This window comes from Diadema setosum, chromosome 5 (assembly GCF_964275005.1).
Source record: "Diadema setosum chromosome 5, eeDiaSeto1, whole genome shotgun sequence".
NCBI lineage: Eukaryota > Metazoa > Echinodermata > Echinoidea > Diadematoida > Diadematidae > Diadema > Diadema setosum.
This window is the reverse complement of record NC_092689.1, coordinates 2,629,586-2,653,384: the sequence shown is the minus strand read 5'-3', so window position 1 is coordinate 2,653,384 and position 23,799 is coordinate 2,629,586. Positions and strand designations below refer to the sequence as shown.

General features: G+C 38.5%; 2 protein-coding genes across 4 annotated transcripts; one reads left to right on the top strand and one right to left on the bottom strand.

Annotated features, from left to right (window-relative positions):
- The first annotated feature begins 1,311 nt into the window (after nt 1-1,311).
- Nucleotides 1,312-16,191, top strand: LOC140228514 (la-related protein 7-like). The gene is made up of 10 exons (XM_072308746.1): nt 1,312-1,397; nt 3,196-3,375; nt 5,934-6,118; nt 6,811-6,975; nt 7,182-8,212; nt 8,768-8,900; nt 9,867-10,001; nt 10,805-10,967; nt 12,820-12,926; nt 13,665-16,191. The coding sequence occupies exons 2-10, from the start codon at nt 3,234-3,236 to the stop codon at nt 13,725-13,727; spliced, it is 2,124 nt and encodes a 707-aa protein (XP_072164847.1). The 5' UTR covers nt 1,312-1,397; nt 3,196-3,233; the 3' UTR covers nt 13,728-16,191.
- LOC140228515 (NAD(P)H pyrophosphatase NUDT13, mitochondrial-like) lies at nt 16,055-23,693 on the bottom strand. Of its 3 annotated transcripts, none has more exons than XM_072308748.1 (7): nt 23,454-23,693; nt 22,563-23,141; nt 21,464-21,693; nt 20,879-21,004; nt 20,045-20,156; nt 18,483-18,640; nt 16,055-17,749 (listed from the first exon to the last, which is right to left on the bottom strand). In XM_072308748.1, the coding sequence occupies exons 2-7, from the start codon at nt 23,059-23,061 to the stop codon at nt 17,594-17,596; spliced, it is 1,281 nt and encodes a 426-aa protein (XP_072164849.1). In that variant the 5' UTR covers nt 23,062-23,141; nt 23,454-23,693; the 3' UTR covers nt 16,055-17,593. The 3 variants fall into 3 exon arrangements, with proteins under 3 accessions (XP_072164849.1, XP_072164848.1, XP_072164850.1); XM_072308747.1 differs by having other exon boundaries at nt 23,458-23,693; XM_072308749.1 differs by having other exon boundaries at nt 23,599-23,649.
- Between the last annotated feature and the right edge of the window lie 106 nt (nt 23,694-23,799).

The following is a 23,799-nucleotide window of genomic DNA, read 5'->3' as shown; positions in this document are numbered from 1 at the left end:
TTCTTTTAAGAAAAGAAAAGAAAATTTTCACCAAAAGTGTGCACCAGATCGCTGAATTTCAGGTCTGAAAATGCAAAATCTTCCTCGTGTGGGAGAGGGATACCCCCCTACACACCCTCCCCCCGTTCGGTCGCTCCGCTCCCTCTCACAGATATTTAAAAAAAAAAAAAAAATGTCTTCATACTTTTAAGGTCTGATTTTCCGCCGAAAGTCATCTGACAAGCAAAAAAAAAAAAAAAAAAAAGCAACAAGAACAAAAAGTCTTCATATTTTTGCTGCCACTTTCCTCCCACTTTATATTTCATGCAAAAGAGTGGGACATCCGGTCCCTGTAAAGTGTGTGTGTGTGTGTGTGTGGAGGGGGGGGGGGGCACCAAGCTTCTTCCCCCCCCCCCCCCCGTCCGGTTATGGGCTTGTAATCGTGGTGATGGTGACCATCCCCCCCCCCCCCACTCCTCAGTACGGATTTACGCCGTTGGTTACTGGATGTAATTGGTCGTCGGAAAAGTTTGATTTTAGGAGAGGTGTTTTCCAGGGGGACCCTCTTTCGCCGGTAATAATTTTAGCATGGTTCAATCCTCTGATCGAATATTAAGTTTTTTTTTTTGTTTTTTTTTTTGTCTAAGTTAAAATAACAACACGGATATAGTTTAAAAGGTAGTTATACCAGAGGGATCACTACCTCCTATGCAGATGATTTTAACCTTATCACTTCAATACTACATGTAACAACAAAGTACAACATCAAAAGATAATCAATCAGATGCAACAGCATTGTTGGGCCTCGCTCTTAAATCATCAAAATGCTGCAGCTTATCAATATGCAGTGGTTCACCGAAAGAGGTCATCTTTTCCCTTATCTGAAATTTAACTTTAAGATTAATCATGAATTTTTACGAAACAGATTCATGCTCTTATATTTAATTCAACTCCAACGAAATAATACACTATTCGGCCATTACTCATAACAAGGAGCTTCAAAGTGTTTGCTCATCAAGGACAGTTTTATCTGATGTACTGTAGGCCCCTAACGTTTTCGAATTAAGGATCGAAAGTGTTGTTGTTTTTTGCTTTTTTTTTGTAAAACCTAGTAGTATCATCCCTGATCAAAGAGCTTATAATGAATAAGTGAGGAGAAAAAGATTACAGTATGTCTTTGTCCCCGATACACTAATTTTTTTTTTTTTTTTTTTTTTTTTTTGGGGGGGGGGGCGTTTTGTGACTGCATGCGGTCATCGCTATGTGTAATGAATATTCATCATCAATGCATAATGAATATTCATATCCTTTACGATCTTTGCAAAGCAGCGTTCTGCCGACGACGAAGTCAGTCAGGGTTCTGCTGTTGTTTTGAAGCACAGAAACACGTGTGAAGCCTCTCAAAAGCAGCACAAGAGGTAAGCTTTAGTGTTTTCATACTGGAAGAAGAAGCTCAAATTGAAATCCTAAATATGAGTCGGTACAGATTCAATATTATAATGACAACATTCATTCACGACAGCCGACTTACGTTGCACAGTCCCGTGTGCTAAATTATGTGTTTGTTGTATCTAACGTTTTGGAGCATGCTGCACATGTAAGCTGTAGCTGTAACGTAGGTCTACGTGTTGGGGTCGCTGTAAATATATTGTCCACAGCCCTGGCGCACGGGGAAGCACGGCGGCTGGTCGGGCTAGGGTTGCTGGTGCGGTGCGGTTAGCAGGACATCAGTGTACACTGGGCAAAGTAGCCATGATGGCATGTTCATGAATGTTCTAGATCATAGTATTAATTTTAGGTGTCTTTGATTACTTCTACACATATAGGCCTACTCCAGACATAAAATAGTTTAAATAGTTTTCAAAGCGTATCTGATTGAAAGCTGGAGGGCCCGGAGCTGAGCCCGGCCCTGTCTATTTAACGTTAGTATTGTGATTGTATTGGTTTAGATTTTATTAGACTAGATTTAACATGTTATATTGTGAGAGTGGCAGAAAGAATCTATCTAGAATTACAGTAGAAAAAATGTAGTGTAGAATAAAATTAGATTTAGAGAGGGGAAGATCCAGACTCGGCGTTATAATATTAAAATGTAAATTTACTTTTGTAATCACCTGGAGCTCAAATTCTGCTCTCCTGGATTGCATCAAAATCACAGGATATACAGTATGTTTACGAGCTTAAAGGACAAGTTCACCTTCATTAACATAAGGATTGAGAGAATGCAGCAATTATAGTAGTGGAACACATCAGTGAAAGTTTGAGGAAAAATCGGACAATCGATGCAAAAGTTATGAATTTTTAAAACTTTTGTGTTGGAACTACTGGATGAGGAGACTACTAAGGCTCGTGATGTCATATGAGTACAACAGTATAAAGAAAATGTAAAGAAAATTCAACATATTTTCACTTTTTTCGCATAATAAAAGAGCACTTGACTTGCTGCTTTCTAAAGGCAATGGGGATAATATTACCCATAACATATGTCAGTAACGAGTCAAGGGAATGTGTACCTTTTTCAGAAGATGAAATTTTGTGAAATTCTCTTTATATTTTCCTTATATTGTTGTACGCATGTGACATCATACACTGCAGTAGTCTTCTCATCCAGCGGTGACTGCACAAAAACTTCAAAAATTCATAACTTTTGAACGGATTGTCCAATTTTCCTCAAACTTTCACTGATGTGTTCTACTAATATTGCTGCATTCTCTCAATCCTAATGTTTATGAAGGTGGACTTGTCCTTTAATAGCTTATTTACAAATACAATCACTCAAATAAATTTTGAACCAATCGGTTATTGGGAACAGTCAATTTCTACATTGATTTTCATGTCGTCGCAAAGACCCACTCTAAAAGCTTTCCAGCTGTATCTAGCTTGTAGGACCCTACGGTGTATGTGGTGAAGCATGATTGAGTTACTGCACACTGTGCACTTGCCAGTGAAATTTACATGGTGGCAGAAAATGTATTCCAGAATGTGTTTGTTCACCAAACCTTGTTGGATGTTGCTTCTGCAAAACTGCAATTATTTTCTCTTTTAACTAGTCTGCTGTGCATCAATGTTGTGTTTCTCATTAACTCCATGGGTTTTCTCTCCTACATTATTTGTTAATTATGTCCTTGCTTTTTCAGGTAGCAGGGCCAAATGTGTTCAGCATATCTTATGGATGATATGCCATTTCTATTTTTCTCTACTCTTGATGCATGGTAGGAAAATTTTCTTCAACCAGGGCATCTCAAGAAGTAGCGATGTACACCGAGAAAAGACCAAGGAAACGTCTGAAGAAACTGACAGTGGACATCTGTCAACAGGTGGAATTCTACTTCAGTGATGCAAACTTGAGGAAGGACCGATACCTGATGCAAGAGATGTCAAAGACAGAGAAAGGATGTAAGACTCTGAAGGGTGCTTTGCTAACTTAGTGCCAAGAATAAGATATACATGCTTATATCTTTTCTTTGGAACAAGATAGCAATAATCATAGTAGGCCCACTGTATACATATCCATGACTTGGAATATTTTAAAAATCAACCTCTCAGTTAAAAAAAAAAAAGAAGAAAAGAAAACCACAACTACAGTTCAACCTCGATTATCCGGCCATGTCGGGACCTGCGCTCATCCGGATAAGCGAATTGGCCGGATATGGGAGACACAATGTTAATGTATATAGCTGCTGTCCAAGCTGCCGTCCCAGTGCACTGGCAGCTAGGCAGGTAGCGTACCCCGCAACGGTATTGTAATCTATGCTAGCCTGCGCAAAATTGTAGTCCCTTCTTCACAAAAATAAGTATATCTTTATGTGCTAACCATACATGTTTTACCTCATAAATACTGAGAAACCTATCATGCACATCTTATGAAATTAGTGAAATAGATCCATGAAAGTCACTGTTTTTTTCTCAATTTTTGGATGAAAAAAAAAAAGTCCTTCACTGCGTGAATGCGTCCGGATAATAGAGATTTCCGGATAACAGGAGGCCGGATAATCGAGGTCGAACTGTAACTGAATTCGATGATATCCATTTATGATCATTTTAGTATCCTTATGGTTGATCAAAACTTCATCATAATGTTTCGTACTTCAGGGCAGTGATAATTTTCAAAAGGAAATCATGAAAGTTTACCTTGAGTAAGAAAATGAAGTGAATGTGTAGATTAGGGGTGGGGACACATTGTTCATCACATCACCTCCTTTTTGTTGTTGTTGTTGTTGTTGATAATAATGGTCTTGTCAGGGGTTAATTTGGTAAAGTTCAGGTCAAAAGATTTTCTTGTCCCTACCCCGCATTCCCCATGCAGGTGTACATATTTTCCATATTTATGTGATAAGAGTCCTTTTGATGAATATTTATCCCTTTTTTTCATATTGGCAGTACCAGGTAAACAGAATGTGATGAATAACAGACACACTTCACAATGTATGATATACAGTGTATCACAACTTTCCAAAACTGCATATCTAGACAATGGAGCTGTTTGTAAATATGTTGAATGTATTTTTTGCTTTCAGGTCAATTATTCTCTATTAGCAAAGTGCCACAAACTGAGAATTAGGGTATAATCTTGTATTAAACAACTTGTCCTACACATGCCACAATGGAGAATTGAATTAGACTTTAGGTTGTTTCTACCACACAGTGCTTCTTCCCCCCTTTTTGTCCCCGCCGAACGAGTTCGAGCAGGGGACTATGAAACGGGCTCCGTACGTGTGTGTGTCCGTCCGTGTGTCCGTCCGTCCGTCCGTCCGTGCGTCCGTCCATCCGTGTGTCCGTGTGTGCGTCCGTGTGTGATCAAAATCTTCAATTTGCTACTTCTCTGTCATTTATGAACCAATTTTAATTCTGTTTGCTTTATATGATAGCACTACAAGGGAGCTTTGAAACTTCTACACAGAATTTCAGTTGTGACCTTTGACCTTGACCTTTGACCTATATTGTACATTTTGCTACAAAATGCTACTCCTTCGCCAGTTCTAACCCGATTTTGATTCCGTTTGCTTTATATGATGGCACTATGTGAGGGCTTCAGAACTTCTACACAGAATTTTGACCTTTGACTTCTTTGACCTTTGACCTTGATTTTTGACCTATATTGTACATTTTGCTACAAAATGCTACTCCTTCGCCATTTCTAACCCGATTTCGATTCCGTTTGCTTTATGTCATGGCACTAGGTGAGGGCTTCAAAACTTCTACACAGAATTTTGACCTTTGCCTTCTTTGACCTTTGACCTTGATTTTTGACCTGTATTGTACATTGGCTACAAAATGCTACTCCTTCGCCATTTCTAACCCGCTTTCGATTCCGTTTGCTTTATGTGATGGCACTAGGTGAGGGCTTCAAAACTTCTACACCGAATTTTGACCTTTGCCTTCTTTGACCTTTGACCTTGATTTTTGACCTGTATTGTACATTGGCTACAAAATGCTACTCCTTCGCCATTTCTAACCCGATTTCGATTCCGTTTGCTTTATGTGATGGCACTAGGTGAGGGCTTCAAAACTTCTACACAGAATTTTGACCTTTGCCTTCTTTGACCTTTGACCTTGATTTTTGACCTGTATTGTACATTGGCTACAAAATGCTACTCCTTCGCCATTTCTAACCCGATTTCGATTCCGTTTGCTTTATGTGATGGCACTAGGTGAGGGCTTCAAAACTTTACACAGAATTTTGACCTTTGACATCTTTGACCTTTGACCTTGATTTTTGACCTGTATTGTACATTGGCTACAAAATGCTACTTCCGGCAGGGACATATATTACGCACCGCATAATTTCTACTTTTCCTTGTTTTAAAAGTAAAATTTGTAAAGGTCTGCCACAGATTAAACATGCAAATGAAATCAGCTTTACAGCACAAGGCTAATACTATGGTACAATTAGAGTCAACTTTTAAATCTAAGCATGTTTATGTTATTGTTGTTGCATGACTCTGTGTCAGCAGATGTCTCCCTGGATGTTCTTGCCAATTTCAACAAGATGAAGTCCATGACTCAGGACAGGAAGGTGATCGTCGCAGCAATCCAACAATCGTCTCTTCTGGAGCTCAGTGATGATGAGACGTCAGTGAGGAGGAAAAAACCTTTAGAACCACCCAAACATGACCCTGATGATTGCACTGTTTATGTTGTAAGTACCAGGAAGGAGGCTGTCTTCTCTCTTTCAGGAACATTTAGACACAGGCCTCATTCTCCAAAATTAAGCTATGTCAGCTTTGCAGACAGGTTTAAGATCAGTATCCCTTTAGATATCTGTGGATGAAGATTTACTATGATGGTAAGAATGCCTATTTGAACACTTATGGGCTTTTCAGGACATATGCTGGTTCCATGGTAATTGCTTTGAGTTTAAGTTAAGAATCAAGTCTTTTAGTGCAGCAAGAATTTGTTCGTGTTTGTTGATATGATTGTTAATGGTCAGGTGTTGTTTTGCTTCTCAGAAGAGAGCATAGAGAAAATAAATCCAGATTTTTTTCTCTTGAATGCATGGCAGTATCGTTGTTCTTGATGTTTGAGCAAAAAAAAAAAAGAAGAAAAAAAAGAACACAAACCAGAGTAGTAGTTGAAGATATGACTTTCTTTTTTTTAGTGGCTTGTGGCTAGTCAGCAAGTAATTTGTGTCTTGTGGTGCGGATGAGCTTTGTCTGTAAATATTAAATTTATCCACACTGTAGGCCTACCAGAACAGTCAAGATACCTGACTTTAGAGCAACTTTGCTCCAAAGGGGCGCTTCTTTTCTGCTGTTGTTTTTGTATATTAAGAGTGTATTTTTTAAATGTCTTTCTCGATAACTCTCTTCTTTTTTTCTCTCTCTCTCTGAGGAAAATCTGCCAAAGAAAGTAAACCACGACTGGCTGCGGAAGACGTTCTCCTACTGTGGGAACGTAGTGTACACCAGCTTGCCTCGCTACAAGTCTACAGGTGACTCCAAAGGATTTGCTTTCGTTGAGTTTGATCATCCAGAGGAGGCCAGCAGGGCATGTGAGGTATGGTGACATACTGAAAGCTCGGAACACTTGCGGTTTAAATTGGACTGCATTTTTGTATGATATCTATGGTAGCTGTCTGTGTTAGCAAACACTTCTCCATGTAAGAAAATAAACGTTTTCCAAATGCATTAACTGTTACTATGTTTTGTCTTGTTTTTAATTCTTTGAATGTGTTTGTGTTTCTGTGTATTGGTTTTACTCAGATCTTGAACAACCCACCCCCTGATATGCTATGCAGCGCTGGTCAGTTTCCAAAGACAAGAGGAAGAAGGAGAATAATGCCTCTGGAATTTGCCAGGGGAAATAAAAAAGAGCAGACAAAAAAGGAAGCATATGAAGACAGCAAAGTTTCACTCAAACCAGGGCACGGTGTCGCCTTGTCCAGATCAAGCGAGCCTTCCAAGGATGGATCCACTTTAAGTGGGGATGGGGGAGGTGGGAAGCAGAAGAGAAAAATTGATGCGGGAGAGGCTGATGGTAGATCAGAAAGAAAACTGAAAAGTATCAAGGGAGACCCTGGGGATGAGAACGCAAAGGACGCATGTTTGCCTGGAACAGAGGCAAGGAGCAAGATAACTGACCGTCAGAGAGATGTTCCCATCGACAGTACAAAGTGCCATAGCAGAAAAGCAGACAGTGCTGGGCACACTAGCATGGAAAATGAGGGAACAAAGATGGGCACAATCAAAAGAGAGACGAACGTCACGGCGAGCAGTGAAGGGTCAAGAAGCAAACAAATTCCGGACTCCAGAAGGGCAGACAAAGATGCAGAGGAAGCAGAGGAGAAGAGGAGGGGGCAAAAGAGGAGACACACTGACGTGGAAAAAACAACTACAATGCCGGGTGGGGAAGAAATCTCTGTGCATGCCAAGAGCAGGAAGGAGAGTGGCGAAGATGGAGAGAAAGTGACACAGGAGCAAAAAGAAAAAGCTGAGAAGGACATAGAGCCTTTGAAGGTGAGACAAGCAGAACAAATTGCTGCTAGTAGGAAGATCATGAAAAGGAAACGCAGTCTGAGCGAGGGTGATCTCTTCGACATGAGACTCATTCCATCAGACTCTGTATCGAGAGGTCGCAAGACTCTGGCAGAGAAAGCACTGAAGGCAGATGCCAAGGAACTGCCGAGCAAGAAGAGTTCATTGGAGGAAATCGAGAAGAAGAAGCGGATCCGAAGAAAGAAGACCAAACAGCTCCAGGAGGAAGATGAATCGCTTTTCCTGAGAGTCATATCAAAGTGAGTGGCATTGTTTCCATAGACAGCATTTAGTTATTAGTGACTGTCTTTTGTAGAAATGAGAAGAGAGTACCACAGTGTGATGTCATAGCCATTCATTGCCACAGAAACTGGTTCTAAACAACCTTAGCTGGCTAAGTGTTTATGCGTGAACCTATTTCGAACCCTGGCTTTAGCAAAAGACTGACATAATTACTTTGGTACTCTGAGTTTGAAAATAATAAACAAAAATAACACAAACTTATGACTCTCCAATATTCCACCTGAATATTTTCCCCATCAAAGTAGGGATCCATTGTATATTCAGTGGTACATTGATCCTGCCCCCCCCCCCCAATAAAATGTTATTTCATGATAAGAGTTGATGTGGTCAGATATAAGATCAGAAGAATTTCCATTAAGTGTTTGATGAGTAGATGACAGAAGGACAAAGGTTTAGAGCTTCTTCTTGTTTGTTTAGTTGGATTGAGTCTTTACTCAAGGGCATCTTATTTTTCCTATCATTGGTGTTTTTCAAGATCCCAATCGGTTGCTAATTGTATTGTGTTGATGCAGACACGAATGGTTAGAGCTGAGGAAGGAATACTTGGCCCTTCAGAAGGAGTGTCTATCAACCATGAAGCAGTCTCTCAGGGACCAGAGCACTGGCAAGAGACAGTCTTTCTTGGAAAACAAGACAAGAGAACAGGTCAGAACAGTTTCCTATTCCTAATTGAGCTTATTTAACAGGTGTTTGGATTTGAACTGAAGAAGTGGACATGCATGTCAATGCCATATACTCACAGTGTTGAAATGTGATGTGTGATACACTATATATATCAAATCAATCTACATCTATCTATCTATCTATCTATCTATCTATCTATCTATCCATCTATCCATCCATCCATCTATCTATCTATCTATCTATCTATCTATCTATCTATCTATCTATTTGCCTATCTGTCTATCTATCTATTTAGATAAAGTATGACCCTATTTCCTTCTCTCAACTTTGATTGCATTGGCCAATAGTTGAAAAATCCATTATGTCCTTGTACATTATTGAATCTTGTACTGGATGAATATGATTCACAGAAACCATGGAACAAGCAACAATCATACGAAAGCGATGTTGACAAAGAGGTGCAAGTTAACTTTGTATTCATCTCTTATTTGTATTCCTCTCCCATTACTAGCCATGACTGGAAACAAATTTTGCATACATGTACATTGCATAGAGAGAACTGTGTCATGATACAAGTATTGTACATTGCGAGCTAAGATTATTCACACGTATCTGTTTGTTTGTTTGTTTTTGTTGTTGTTGTTGAGCATTTCATTCATATTCCCATAATGCACATCTTGTGACATCATTGGCTGGTGTATGTGGCTGGTTTATGTGGAGGGATGTGAATTGGCTTCCTTGTGCAATGCCAGTATGAATGTGCTGTGTTCCAGATTTCTCACAGCAACCTAGGAATCTGCTTGGTTTTTATTACTGTCTCCTCCTCCTGTTCACACAGGTAATGTACAATGTATACTACAAATGTGTCCTTAATATTGGGATTGCCGTTCAGCCAGGTTTGAATACTGTTGAACATTTTATCCACCCAGTGTCTACTTTCCATTCCGAAACTTTCTCTTTTTCTTCTGTTCTTAATCATGAATTCAGGTCCCCCATCATCAGGCCGACTCCCAACAAAAAGAGCAGTCTGCCCAAATCAAATCCAGTGAGCTCGACTTTGTCGAGGGCACTGTAGTGAAAATACACTGCCACAAGTCAGAGACAACCCGGAAAGAGATCAGGGTGAGTTATGAGGGTGCTTGTTATAAGAAAAAGCAATCCATTAATTTGTCAATGGTTTACATGTTCTTGTTGATCAGTGTGATCATGTGCAACCATGTAAACACATATGTAACTGAGATTAGGAATTGATATGATGTCCTAACAAATGTATTGTTTCTTTATAAGGAAAAACAGATATATGCACGGGATCATGCAAATGAGAAACTTAGTAGGAAGTAGTAAATGGGGTGAACAACACATTGCTGTTTCTACAATCTGTACAAAAGATGAGACCAAGGTGTGAAGCCCAAAATTTGGAACATGTTAAAAAAGAAAAGAAAAAAAGCCAAAACCCCATAGTGCACTACGTGTTGGGCAAACGGGGCTGCTGTGACAGCAAAGTGGAAACACAACATTAATAGGTAAAATGGATGAAGAATAAGGTATAGTTGGATTATAGTTCAGAATAATACGTATAGATAAATTTAGTTGAGAATAAGGTATATCGTTGGATTACAGTTCAGAATAATATGTACAGATAAATGTAGTTAAAAATAAGGTGTACACATTGTACATGTAGGTGGATGTCGGATTTATAATTCATTACACGCCGACTATCTGCATCCTTTAAGACAGTTACTTACTGAATCTAAATACTTACTAGTGTTTTACATATTTTTTTCATTAATACTTTATGTTTTGATAACACAATTCAGGCAGCAAGTTAAAACAAGTAGAAACCCTGTGACTGTTGTTTTGCTTGTCCTTGCATAGATATGTTGGTAAAAATGAAGAGTAAATGAACTTTGATGCATCTTCCACAGGAATACGTTGATAAGATTTCGCCCGTGGCCTACATTGACCTACCTGATGGTGAGAGCCAAGGATACATCCGGTTCAAGTCTGCTGAAGGACCATCATCTGTGCTCCAAGGGTCAAAGACGGGGGATCTCAAGGACTTGCAAATTTCCATGTCACTCATAGAAGGTATTTGATCTCTGTTTATGCAGCTTGTCTGAATAGAATTTGTTCTACTATATAGGCTGTTATTTTTGCGTGGGTTTAATATTCACGAATTTCGCAAATCACCGTTGTACCGCCAATCCAACATGGCAAAATGTCGCCATACACTGGGGTAATAGCCCACTTGCAGTGGCCTTGGTGTTAAATCGCAAAAACAACATTTCCCGAAAATGTATATGTCCTTCTCATTCGCAAAAAATATCTGTACACAAAAATAGCATTTTAAAAGAAATATTCGTTCATAGTTCTACTCTGGATACTCTGGAGGCATAAAGACATTGTCATTTCTCACACTTTTTCTTTTGGCAGACGAAATTGATATCTTCATGCAAATAGAAAAGAAAAGTAGATGTGATAGCAACATGTGTAACATGGGACATTGTGCAAGTTACATCACACATTCATTCCATGTTAAGAATAGAATGAGGTTCCTATGGAAATGGTCAGAGGATTCCATTTCTTTTTTCCTTTTCTTAAATTTCCAGAATCTATTCATGTTTATGATGTATTTTCTTTCAAAACATCCTTGCTCCTCAGTTTAGATTAAAACCCACATTGGTATCTTTGAAACTATCCCAAAATGCCATTTATGAATTGATCGGCATGTGAGATTTTTTGTTGTTGTTGTATTACTGATGAAGTGCTAATTGTGCCAGTAATGTAAAGATTGATGAAAATTATGAAAATAAAACTGATAATAGGATTAAGTGGGGTACCTGTAAGGTCTGGAGGGCAAACTGCAAAGATCTTCAGGTGATTTTCTGTTTTGTTTTTTTTTATTGTTTGGATGGACAAACTTGATGCTGATGTCCATACCATCATGTTACCACAATGATGATGATAAAACTGTACTAATGATAATGATTAAAGTAAAAGAGCTATAATGATGAAGGCTTGAGGATGGGGGTGGGGCTTGAAGATGTAGATAATGACCTCTGATAACACCCAGTGAAGTCCAAGACTTGTAGAAGGCCATTAAACAGGTCTAATCCTGAGCCTTGAAAGGTCAATACAGTGGACTCCTGTTATAACAAAATCCTCAGGACCAGCAGTTTTCTTTTGTTATATCAAAAATTTCATTGTTTCGTTATAACCGTGTTTATTATAACGGGAGTGCACTGTATGATGTATCCATGGGGTGGTCAGTTTATGCAGTCTGGATTGAATGTGTTGTACACGTACTTATATTTCCAGCGGTCATTGAAAAAAAAAAAACAATGGCAACAACAGCAAAACAACAAAAAACATTAAACATTGTTTGATTGATGCCAAGTCATGGAGTGTACACTTCAAGGCAAGAATGAATTCCGAACCTAACTGTCACATTGATGCTTTGATGTACAGTGCACTCCCGTTATGTCTACGTCCCGTCATTCTAACCACAAACATGGTTAGAATTAAATTCAATACAATGAAGTCAAACGTTATCTACTCTGTGTATTTCTATTGTTTATTTGTTCAGTTATAACGAAATTTTGATAATAACAGAAGAAAACTGCTGGTCCCAAGGACTTTGTTTAACGGGAGTCCACTGTACAAAGATTGTGCTCGAGTTACTGCAAAATGGAAATTTTAGTGGTGTTGAAATTTGTGCGCATTTCACGCAACCAGAAACTAGCACAAAAATAAAAGCAGTGAATGTTTTTGCTTGCCATATGTTCCAGTTGTTGATGTCTTGATTTTGTGGAATTAAGAACATGCAAAACTCTTTTTACCTGGCCAAACGCGAAAAATTGGTCGCCCAAAAAGTATGCACTTTTACAGTAGTATTGTGTAGATGTTGTGCTCATATCTCCCTTTGTCTTTTACTCTGAAGGGGATGAAGAGAAGGGGTACTGGGAGAGACTGAAGCTGGATCGCTTTAACAAACTCAACTCCAAGGAGAAAAGAAAGAAGAATAGAAAGGCACGAGGAGTCAACAAGGTAATATCATCCCAGAAATAACTTTAGCCAAATCTACAGAAATATAATGTAAGATTTTTTTTAATTTTTTATTTATTTATTTATTTTTTTTTTTTAACTTTGTTGATTTGCTTTCCCATGTTGTTTTTCTGGTTTTGATTCAGTCAGTGTTGGGATTGTCCATGTAGCCTTCAGACTTATTTTCTATAACCTTTACATTGGAACACCGTTTCATAAATCATTTCCAGATTTTCTTTAATTTTTTTCCCCAACACCTCAACTCAAATCTGAAATCTAACTAATTCTGACGCAAGAAGAAATCATGTTTGGAAGTCTTTGGTTGAATTTAAGGATTTATCCAGGTGATAGTTAATGGTCAATATTCCAGGGAGGTAAATGCCCCCTTTTATCAAATGTCCTATTATTGTATGCTCAAGCAATGAGGAGATTTGGAAATATGATAGCAGGGATGATAATGGTGATGCTGATAATAGAAGATATAGTGATAATGATGAAAATAGTAATGATAGTAGGAATTGCTGTTATGATTATCAAATTATTTTTAATCACTTGTTTAATTACAGAAAATGTAAAAACACACTGTGCACTCAAGTGCACAGCAAATACGTGTAGATGAATCACAGTCACAAAATATACATGTAGGCCCTATAGGGGATGTGAAACTTGAAGAGCATGCTGTTGGAATACTCCTGTATTTTCAGCTGAAACTTTTATTCAATTTCTCTCTTTTCTCATTAGCTGCTACAGAAGGCTGAGCAGGTGACCTCAAAAGCGAGTTCTCACATCAGATTCGATGACTGACCCTGAAGGAGCATGCAGTTGATGCAATAAAAGGAAAAAGAAAAAGAAATAGATTCCATTCCTGCCCTGTTATTTGTAGACATTATAATATACTTCACTAAGGGCATTTATATACCAGGTAGTAAGAATTACCCAGACAAGGTACTTTTTGGAACAGTGTAGTATGCCTGAGGCAATAGCTGATCATGTTTGGACTGTGTCAAAGGTACTGAAATGCCTGAACAAAAAAGATGTATGTTATTTGTTTTATAAAATGATGAAAAAGACATCTTAAGTCCAAAGAATTTCAAATGTAGGCATGATAAATTCTGTGGTAGCCATTTTAGCAAGAAAAGAAAACTATGAAATCTCGCCCGTCACCAATGCGACCTGTAAGTGCTAATGATCAGTTATTATACTTTATGAATGGCTGGTCATATAAAGCAAAATTACATATTAGGCAAAATGAATGCCTGGACAGTCATTTGATTAGGATACTTGTGCTTCATTATTTTGTAAGAATTGTTGGCGTTTTCCTATTCATGACCAACTTTGTCACGTGATTTTAAATGATAGTTCTTAATACATGTATCTTTTGTCATGTAAGGTCAGTATCAGGCTTACCTAAAACTGTCTGATACATGTAGGCATGCACAAGGTGCATACACATGCATGTCATTGACATAGCACATTTGAAAATTCTCCCCAACTGGTATTTGAGCTTATTCACTTCCTGCCATTACAGTAATATTGTACACAATGGCAACATTGTGCCTCATTGCCAGACAAACACTCTTGAATTTAGTCCGATTAAATTGTAATCAAATACGTGTATCTGGCATAGTAAGATTCTGACAAATACAGTGCACTCCTATTATAATGAACACGGTTATAACAAAATTCCGGTTTAATACAACGAAGTAAAATTTAGGGCCGCAACATTGTCAACTCTATGTATTTTTATTGTTTATTCATTTGGTTATAACAAAATTTCGATACAATGAAAGAAAATTGCTGGTCCCAAGGACTTCGTTATAACAGGAGTCCACTGTAGTGGTTACAGTCTTAAATCATCCTAACAATGTTCATATTTTCAAGTTATCTTACTATGCATGGCCTTCCACAATGTGCCATATTTCTAGTCTTACACATATAATACAATGACACATGAAGTGACACCAACAAGATCTTGTATCTCACAAAGGAACTGCAGTGGTTCTAGCTGTCCAGCTCTAGTTCATTTACCCCATACATTGATATCATGATTATCTATTAGTTACACGTACAGAGCTATATTTCACGGTTCCAAAAGGAAAGAAAAAAACTGTGAACACGAAGCAAGTCAACTTTGCTATCTGTGTGCACTTTACACTGCACAATGTTGTGAGTTTTCATGCAAAGAAACAGAAAGTAATAATTTATTGAACTATGAATACATTTGTTTACATGTTCCCAGTGAATTGTAACTGTGGTGAAAGAATTCACAAATATTTTCTTTTGAATATCAATGTGCTGTCAAAATGTTGCTGGCATTGAAAAGAAATCTTTAAGACAATGAATGGGCAGTAATGTTTCTCAGTGGCCTTTTATCCTTTGAATTAATTAAATGTTTGTAGGCATGTACCCATGCATGTAATTTGCCTTTTTTTAATTGCATTTCTTTCATTTTTTTTTTTTATTGTTGCAGTATGCATTGCTTTACTGTATTAAATTGAGAATATGGAAAAATACAGAAGCAAAATTGAGTGTCCCAAGTTGCTGCTGGTCTCTATGTTCAGTGGCATGAACATGAAGAGTTTGAATGTAAAACTAATATACAATTGTATGCCATTTATTATTTTTTAAGTAATTTCATCATCAAATAGAGTATAAATCTCTTCAGTGGTTCTGCACTCATTACATAACAAATATTTAAGAAGATACATAATGTATCAAAATTGTCATATTTTAATTGTTTTCCTTCATTTTCGGCAGATATAATCTCAGATATCTCCCGTTATAACAAACATGGTTACACTGTATAATGAAATTCCAGTTACAACCAAGTCAAAGTTCAGGCAGCAACATTGTCCACTCTATGTATTTTTATTGTTTATTTGTTCAGTTATAACGAAATTTCAATATAATGAAAGAAAACTGTGGGTCCCGAGGACTTTGTTATAATGGGAGTCGCTGTATTTACTGTGAACAGTGAGTGATGGTAATATACAGTTTGAAATGTACACATGAACATGTGCATACAGTGCACTCCCATTATAACAAAGTCCTCGGGACTGGCAGTTATCTTTTGTTATAAACTGTACTGAACTTTTGTTATAGTTGAAAAGTACATGAAAATTGTATGAAGATACGTGTATGTTATTGATGATAATTTTGACGCTTGAATTTCGATTCTGTTTTATTATAACAGGAGTACACTGTGTAATGATCTAAAAAGCCTATCCCATACAATAGTGTATGAAGAGTGCTAGATTTGAGATGATAATGTAATGGCAATTTCACATAATCTGTAGTCACCAGAACCCATTGGAGAACTATTCATCATTGACATATGGTTTGCGAGTCTGTCTGTGACTTTAAATACACATCGACATACCCCACCAGTCAAAATAATCAAATTAGATGTCTACATAAACAAAATAACATTCTAGTACACATAACTCCTAAAATATTTGAACAGGACACACATGAATGCATTATCACACTTGCCACGTCAGCACTGACATGAAGAGAAAAGGTATACACCTTTCATGTTTGCACTCTGTACAAAGACCCACTCACAACTGCACAGTGATTTCAATCCATTTTTAATTCAAGATATTTTACCAAAGACCTGAAGAGTCTGCAGGATTACAAGCAAGTGGACCAATTCAGTAGATTGACACCTTGGAAATATCTTGTGTGACATTCTGCATCGTAAAAGAGTAGACAGGACCACTTGACCACATCGAATGGGCACAAGTCATTATGCTGTATACGTATGTACCAACTAACATGTACTGGAAATCTTGGTAGAAGAGTACACGTACAGCTAAAAAGTATTTTAATGCAATCAAAGCTAAATCAATAATGAAACACATAATTTGCTTGTGACTGTTGACACTGAGGTCTTTAATTATGACATGGATTGGTTCATAACATATGCAAATTCCATGACCATTGAGATGGCATACACAAATGTGGCAGTAATACCAGTATGGGCAATATGAATGTATTTTTGTGCAACCAAAATATCACTTGAATTTGTCAACACAATGTGCAACAGTACATCTGATCTTTACACTTTTGTGTTTTAATCAGAGATTATATTCTATCAACTAATTCATTTAAAACACCCTGAGAATGATGGAAGACTAAGATTTCCATTCAAACCAAGACCATGAACATGGATTGCATTGTACAGTACAAAAGCAAATACATAACTTAAGTCTGACATCACACTACACTGTACCAGTATGTATGGCCTAATACTGTATTCATCATTGAACCCCAAATTATGCACACACATCTTCACAGACTTCATGTGACAAGTTTTGCTGACGTGAATTGTGTGGTGGTGTGTGTGTTATTTTTTATATGAATGACATATACAATAACAAATTACACACACACACACACACACAGACACACACATATGCACACAAACACACACAAATGCACTTGTTAATTTGTTTATCAATTCATGTTTACATACATACATTATAGGAATACAGAAAATCTGGACTGATTCTATTTCATAGCAAACTCAAGTGTCATTTCACAGTACATGGGTGCAAATCTTTGTGCTGATCATTTCTTGGTTAGAAATTGTCCATTGTACAGGAGTGTAATGATGGACAATAACTATACCAATTAATATTGCAGTTGTTAAAGTTCCTGAGTAATCCTCAACTTCTGAAAGCCCAGTTACGTAGAAGATGATGTGCAATGGCTTGCTTTGGTGGAAGCCAAATTGATCCCTGTCCTCGTGACTCCAGAATGTTTTGGACTTCATCCCTGGAGATCCATCTGGCATCTTCTAGCTCATTTTTGTCGATGGACAGCTGTTGACAGTAAGAATTTCAAGGAAGAAAGACAGAATGCACAATTAATTCATGAATTGCAAGAGTGATGCTTTTTTGCACTCTCCTGAAGATCTTCACATAATGGTGATGATGGTAGTTGGATTTCCTTTAAACATCAGTGAATTGGAAAACAGATATAGTTATGGACATTTTTAACCTTCAAACGTTATCATGAAATAGCATTATCAGTTGAAATCACTATCAATAGTATCCCTTCCTTGTAGACATTCAATTCAATCTTTATTTCCGATTCAATATATAGATATAAAATACATGTAAATATGAGCACGTTGTACAAAAGTGTAAATATAAAACAAAACATTGACAAAACAAGGAAAGATTACAAAAAAGAGATAGCATAAGAGATAGCATAGGTACATAAAGAACACAAGCTCATAAACATTGTGTGTGTAGTTTAATCAGAAAATGGTATGTGCGTAGAAAGCCAGAATAGGCTTGTTATGTTGCACATACCCCGCGATATGATCATGTCACATGATGAAACCTTTCTAAATTGCAATTTCTCCCCCATTTTATATTTTATCTTTTTTTTTCCACTAGCAAAATATGTGTGTATGTGTGTGTGTGTGTGTGTGTGTGTTGGGGGGGTTGCAACCCCCCCCCCCCCCCCCCCCCCGGCACCCTTAAAAAGTTTAGTAACATTCTGCAAGGACATCACATCATCATATCATTATTATATATTTATCCTTACTTCACCATCACTATCACCCTTGAGGTTCCCATAGCAACCCAGCATCAGCCCACTGGATGGGAAGGGCCAGTGTTGGGAGGAGGAGTAGGTGATGTTATCAATCTCAAGTCCCACCTCTTCAGCCACTTCTCTTTTCACTGCAGCCTCCAGGGTCTCGCCTGAAGAGAGACATACAGAGATAAAATGGAGAGAGTTTTCTGGAATGTGAAATACAGCGTGCCCCCGTTCTAACAAACACAGTTACAATGAAATTTCATTGCAATGAAGTGAAACTTCAGGTCCCAAAATTTTCATCTGCTGTGTATAAACCTTTTCATACTTTATTTGTTCAGCTATATTTTGATGTAGTAAAAGAAAACTACTGGTATCCAGTGCCTTTACTGGAACTTCGTTATAATGGGAGTCACCTGTATACAGTCAACCTTGCCTAAGTCAAATCTAGTTGGACTGAAGAAATAGCTTCGACTTAGAAAAAATTTGACATATGAGGGATTAAAATCAACAGAATATAAAGAGAAGAGGACTGGAAAAAAATCTTTGACTTAGGCGATTATTTGACTTATGCAAGGTCGACTTGACCAAGGTGGATTGTATTTTGGTGACAAGACATTTGCTCCTGCAACAGTTTCTCCGGTCTTATTTTCTCCAAGGACTTAGGGTTAGGATTACGGTAGTGATAGGGTTTTAGGTTTAGTTTAATGTGAGGATTAGGATTAGGGTGAAGGTCATGTTTGTGGGTAGAATTCATTCTTGGCTTTCAATACATGTCATAAAATTGTATAATTCACCTTTAATTTGTTCCCCATTTGTATGGTAGATTATTACAACTTTTATAGATAACACTCTTGTTGCTGTTGTGATGGTGAGCCTGGAGATGGCTTTTGGGGTCAATTCAGACTCTTTAGTCTCTGCTGCATGTGGGACACTCATGACAAGGAGAAGAAATGTTGGTTGCTCTATTACACTGAAGCTCAGCAATTCTTCTGGCCTCTGCTGCAGCAGCTACTGTGTTGATTTTATTTTGCCTGGCTGGAGGGTTCTGTGTTGCATTCTCCTGGGTAGTGGCATCAGTGTCTAGGTCTCTACGGAAAAGTCTTGCGGAGGCAGTCTTTGAAAATTGTTCAAAATTGTCATCAGGCTTTGATCTTACAATCCAAGTACCCTGTATCTCCTGACCATCCCCCCCCCCCCCCAAAAAAAAAAAAAAAAATCCAAGCAGACAAACAAATATAGGTCCTTTCCATATTGCCATAAATTAAGACATAGGTAACCTGATTTGCGTTGAGGCACTGCTACTTCAATTTTTCACAGTCAAAATTTTTGAAAACAGAGTGAGAGCAGGGGAGGGGTAATGACAAGTAATTTTGTTCAGAATATCACTTTGTTTTGCTCATCAACCAATAAGGAATGGTCACACGTGTTTCTTTGTCATAGCCATGTATTACTGTGTGTGAGCGTATGCATAAAGTATGGTTTTAAGCAGTCCGCTTATACATTTGTTTTTTCATCGAAGCATCTTCCCCCCCCCCCAATGAAATTTATAATGCTACAGAATGACATACCCATATCACAAAAGCCTGCCAGAGCACTGTACATCCCTTCTGGAAACTGTGGTTGCCGGGCAACAAGGCATCTGTCCTCGTCTACCACTAGAGTGATGACTATTGGTTTCATCTGCCATGAGCAATAAGGAGATAATGTAAATGGCACAGCATGTTGCATTCTCAATACAAAAGCTGAAATTGAAATAGGCAACTGAGCACAAGTAAGCAAGCAAAAGTGATGCCATTGCTACAACCCTGATGTGCTTTTCTGGAAAGATGATGGGATTTATAAATGGACAAGATGAGCATATAATGTCTCTTGGAACTTCTGCCTACGGATGCAACAAATATCTTTGCTGTAAGTAATCAGCTCTGCAAACTTTTCTTCAAGGTCGCAGGGAAGTGGGATGATGGGAAAGAGAGAAAATCAAGCATCTCACAACTTGGTAATTTAGGCATCATGGCTGAGAAGCAGCATTTACTTTTGATTGTCTAGTAGAACGGTTGGCAGGGTGTTTGTCAAGTTGAAATTAGCAAGGACTAGAAACAATTGTGATGTATAGGAAAAGAGAGAGAGAGAGAGAGAGAGAAAGGAAAACTTGGAAACTTTCACATGATTAATTTTCTCACGTTATACTTCACCATTTGACAGATGAGTGCATGAATCAATATTCCTCGAAATATTTGTATGTTACGTGATCATTTTAAGATAATTCTTGAGAAAGTAAAATTTCCAACAATTTCGACATGGCAACTATTTTACATTTACAGTAGATAGATAGACAGAGAGAAAGAGGGGGAGGGGCAAGGGGTTGAGAGAGAGAGGGAGAGACAGTTCAGAAAAACTCTCACCGTGGGGTAATGGACTTCTGAACACTTGGAGCAGACGCGGCGATTCCCAGCCATGTTCTTCTCATTGACGCCACCACATTTGGAGCAGAAACCCTGAAGTGAGTGCCACTGTAAAATGGCATATGCCTGCATTGTGCATGGATTAGAATAACACAATACTGGTTCATCACTTGGGATATATCCATTGCAAAAAAAAAAGCATTAGCCTGGTGCACACGAGGAACAAAATGCAAAAAGTCATCAGTCGTGACACAGGTCATTGGTTCTGACACAAAGATATTGATAGATACACCAATGGCTGTTCTGTTGTTACTTTGAGCTGATATTCATAATGATAATGATGATAACAATAAAAATGATGATATTAATAATATTGGTGTGAAGCATGATGGTGATGATAGTAGTAGTAGTAGTAATGATAAAAGGAAGGTAACAGATATGACAACAATGATGAAAGTAATTATCATTATTATTACTAATACCATCATCATCATTATCATCAGCGACACTGTGGTACAAGGATGGCATAAGACATCAGATGTAATATGTATGTCAATCCATTTTACATCTATCAAAAAGACTTACCTGAAGAAGATCCTCAATGTCTGTTCTCCGGACACCAAACAAAGCCCTCCTAATGCCCAACACCTGAGCACCCATTGCACTCTCTAGTGACTGTTGGGAAGTCTCATCCCCTTTGGCTAGGTTGAGGGCAAACTTGGCTGGCTGGTCGGGAAACCCGCGACTGGTAGAGTTCAGGAGTACTGCATGAGAGAGCTTCAGGCCCCCAGACAGTGCTAAGATCTCATCAATTTCTGTTAAAAAAAGGAAATGTACATAATTGATAAGACTGCAAACAAGGACACTGTCAAAGTGACAGCTACAGCGGTATGCAGATTCTGTTAGTTGTTTTTCAGTTTTGCTTGGGTGTTTGTGCAAAAAAAAAAAAAAAGAGATTACAGCAATACATGAAAGACTTTAAAAAGAATAAATGCTGATGAGTGAAGCACCTATTCACAGTTCGTGTTGATGGGTAATTAATAAGGCAATCTGCATAGAGGTGAAGAATGAAGAATGATGCTCCAAGATGACAACAGTAATGACCAAAAAAAAAAAAAAACACACACACCACTTTTTATACAAAATTTTACTTCCTGAAAACAATTGTATGTAATGGGAGAGCTGACTGAATACAATTGATTGTTCTTCTTGTTTTGTTTTGTTTTTTCAATATGAAAATCTACATCAATATTTGATTACCGGTAATCTGAAATTGAGTCAAGTTTGCAAAGTTGAATGTAATATTCAAGGCAAAATCAGGGAGGCGAGTCTCGCCTCCCTGGGCAAAACTCTAGCATTCCTTGGTAAAAAGGCATTTGAGTGTGCGCTTGAAACTGACACAGAGTGTGTGCTTGTAACTGAGCGAGTGCGCATTGCTAAAGCACCCAATTGTGATGTCACAGTGTGAATACCAGAAGCCGCAGTTTTAAGTGTTTACAACTCTGAGCGATCATTAGTACTGGTCTCATCGGTTGGCAGTCAAAGATAAAAACTAATGCCCGCTCGGCATGCTAGGCAAAGTTTAAAGACTTGTCACATGACTGCTCTCAGCCAATCATTTGCTTAGGATACAAATAACCATTTCATTAAAAATACACAAACACACACACACACAATTACTTGCCAGAAGCATTTCTCCAGGCAAGTGACATTCTGCTTGACTCTTCATCCATGCGGACTAGTGCCTTGAGGTCGTAGAATATGGCGTACTGCCCCGTTTCCATGGCATCCTCGCAAAGCTTGTCATCCTCTTTCAGTTTTTCAAGATGGCGCATCCCTGCCACATACTGGGATATCCCTGACCGCTGTTGCCTTGCAGCGACGACAGATTTGGGGCTGAGGAATGCCATACATGATCCGAATGCTTCTGTTTCAACAGCGCTAGTCCTTTCCCGCCTGATGACTGGACATTTTTGAAGGGGGAGCAGTGGAAAACGATGCCTGATGCCTCGAGACTGCTTTTCAAAGTGGGACATGCCCCTGGGCCAAGTCTCTAGTGCGCATCTACTTTTTGGTCCTCCATTGAGCTGCCTAGCAGTAGTCAAGCAGAAATGATAACAGCTGGCACACATCCTCATCGGCAGAAGTTGCTGATTTGGTGTGAGAAGAGTGGCAGCCATCATTTTGATGAAATGAATGCACCTCTGTTTCTCTCCTCAGTCTCAAGTGAAAATTTTTAGTTTGGTTGATATAGATCGGTGATCTGAAACACACAAACAGTTTTACAGTCATGAATATGTTATCTTTTCAGCAGTGAAAAAAATGAGACAAAGATTCAAGACAAGTTTCTTTGTGTAAACACGTTTTCTTTTCTCAGTTATTTCTAGTAAGTTTCTATGGTCCCACATACTCACATTCACGCAGTTGTCTACTTCATGATTGGGCCTAACCGCAGCAGCGACCCCATACGGACAAATACGTACCGTACTGTGTTACAGCGCCCCGCGACGGGGTTAGATTGGGCCATTATTAAATGTAAACAAATCAACCTTGTAAAATTATTTCAGAACCTTACTCACTCCGCAGCGAACCCCGACACTGTATCTGCAACTATGTTTTCTGAACCGAATGCCTTTCAGAAATGGCAAGGTCAACAGAAAAAAAGAACAATGATGCAGGTAGATGACAGGCAGGCTCCTTCTTTAACTAGTCAATCTTACTGGTGGTGGTAGCATAGCATTTCTCCAGTCGTCCAGTCGGCTGCCCTTGTCGAGTCCGTCCGCGGCGGCCAGTCGGGCCGCCCAGTCTCGGTACACTGTGCTGCACGCTGCTGCTGCTACGAGTCGATCCTGTGCTGCCCAAACAGGTGCTATGCCCATCGCGCATTGAGTTATTACGTCACGTGTGGGCGTGGACAGGGA

What these genes read in the sequence shown, in the direction of transcription:
- LOC140228514 (XM_072308746.1), top strand. Translation starts at nt 3,234, where the DNA reads ATGTACACCGAGAAAAGACCAAGGAAACGTCTGAAGAAACTGACAGTG. An exon ending in AGGCCAGCAGGGCATGTGAG is followed by an intron (nt 6,976 to 7,181) that starts GTATGGTGACAT and finishes GGTTTTACTCAG; the next exon opens with ATCTTGAACAACCCACCCCC. An exon ending in AAAACAAGACAAGAGAACAG is followed by an intron (nt 8,901 to 9,866) that starts GTCAGAACAGTT and finishes TCATGAATTCAG; the next exon opens with GTCCCCCATCATCAGGCCGA.
- LOC140228515 (XM_072308748.1), bottom strand. Translation starts at nt 23,061, where the DNA reads ATGATGGCTGCCACTCTTCTCACACCAAATCAGCAACTTCTGCCGATG. An exon ending in CAGAAGTCCATTACCCCACG is followed by an intron (nt 20,157 to 20,878) that starts GTGAGAGTTTTT and finishes TGCTCATGGCAG; the next exon opens with ATGAAACCAATAGTCATCAC. An exon ending in GGCAGGCTTTTGTGATATGG is followed by an intron (nt 18,641 to 20,044) that starts GTATGTCATTCT and finishes GTCTCTCTTCAG; the next exon opens with GCGAGACCCTGGAGGCTGCA.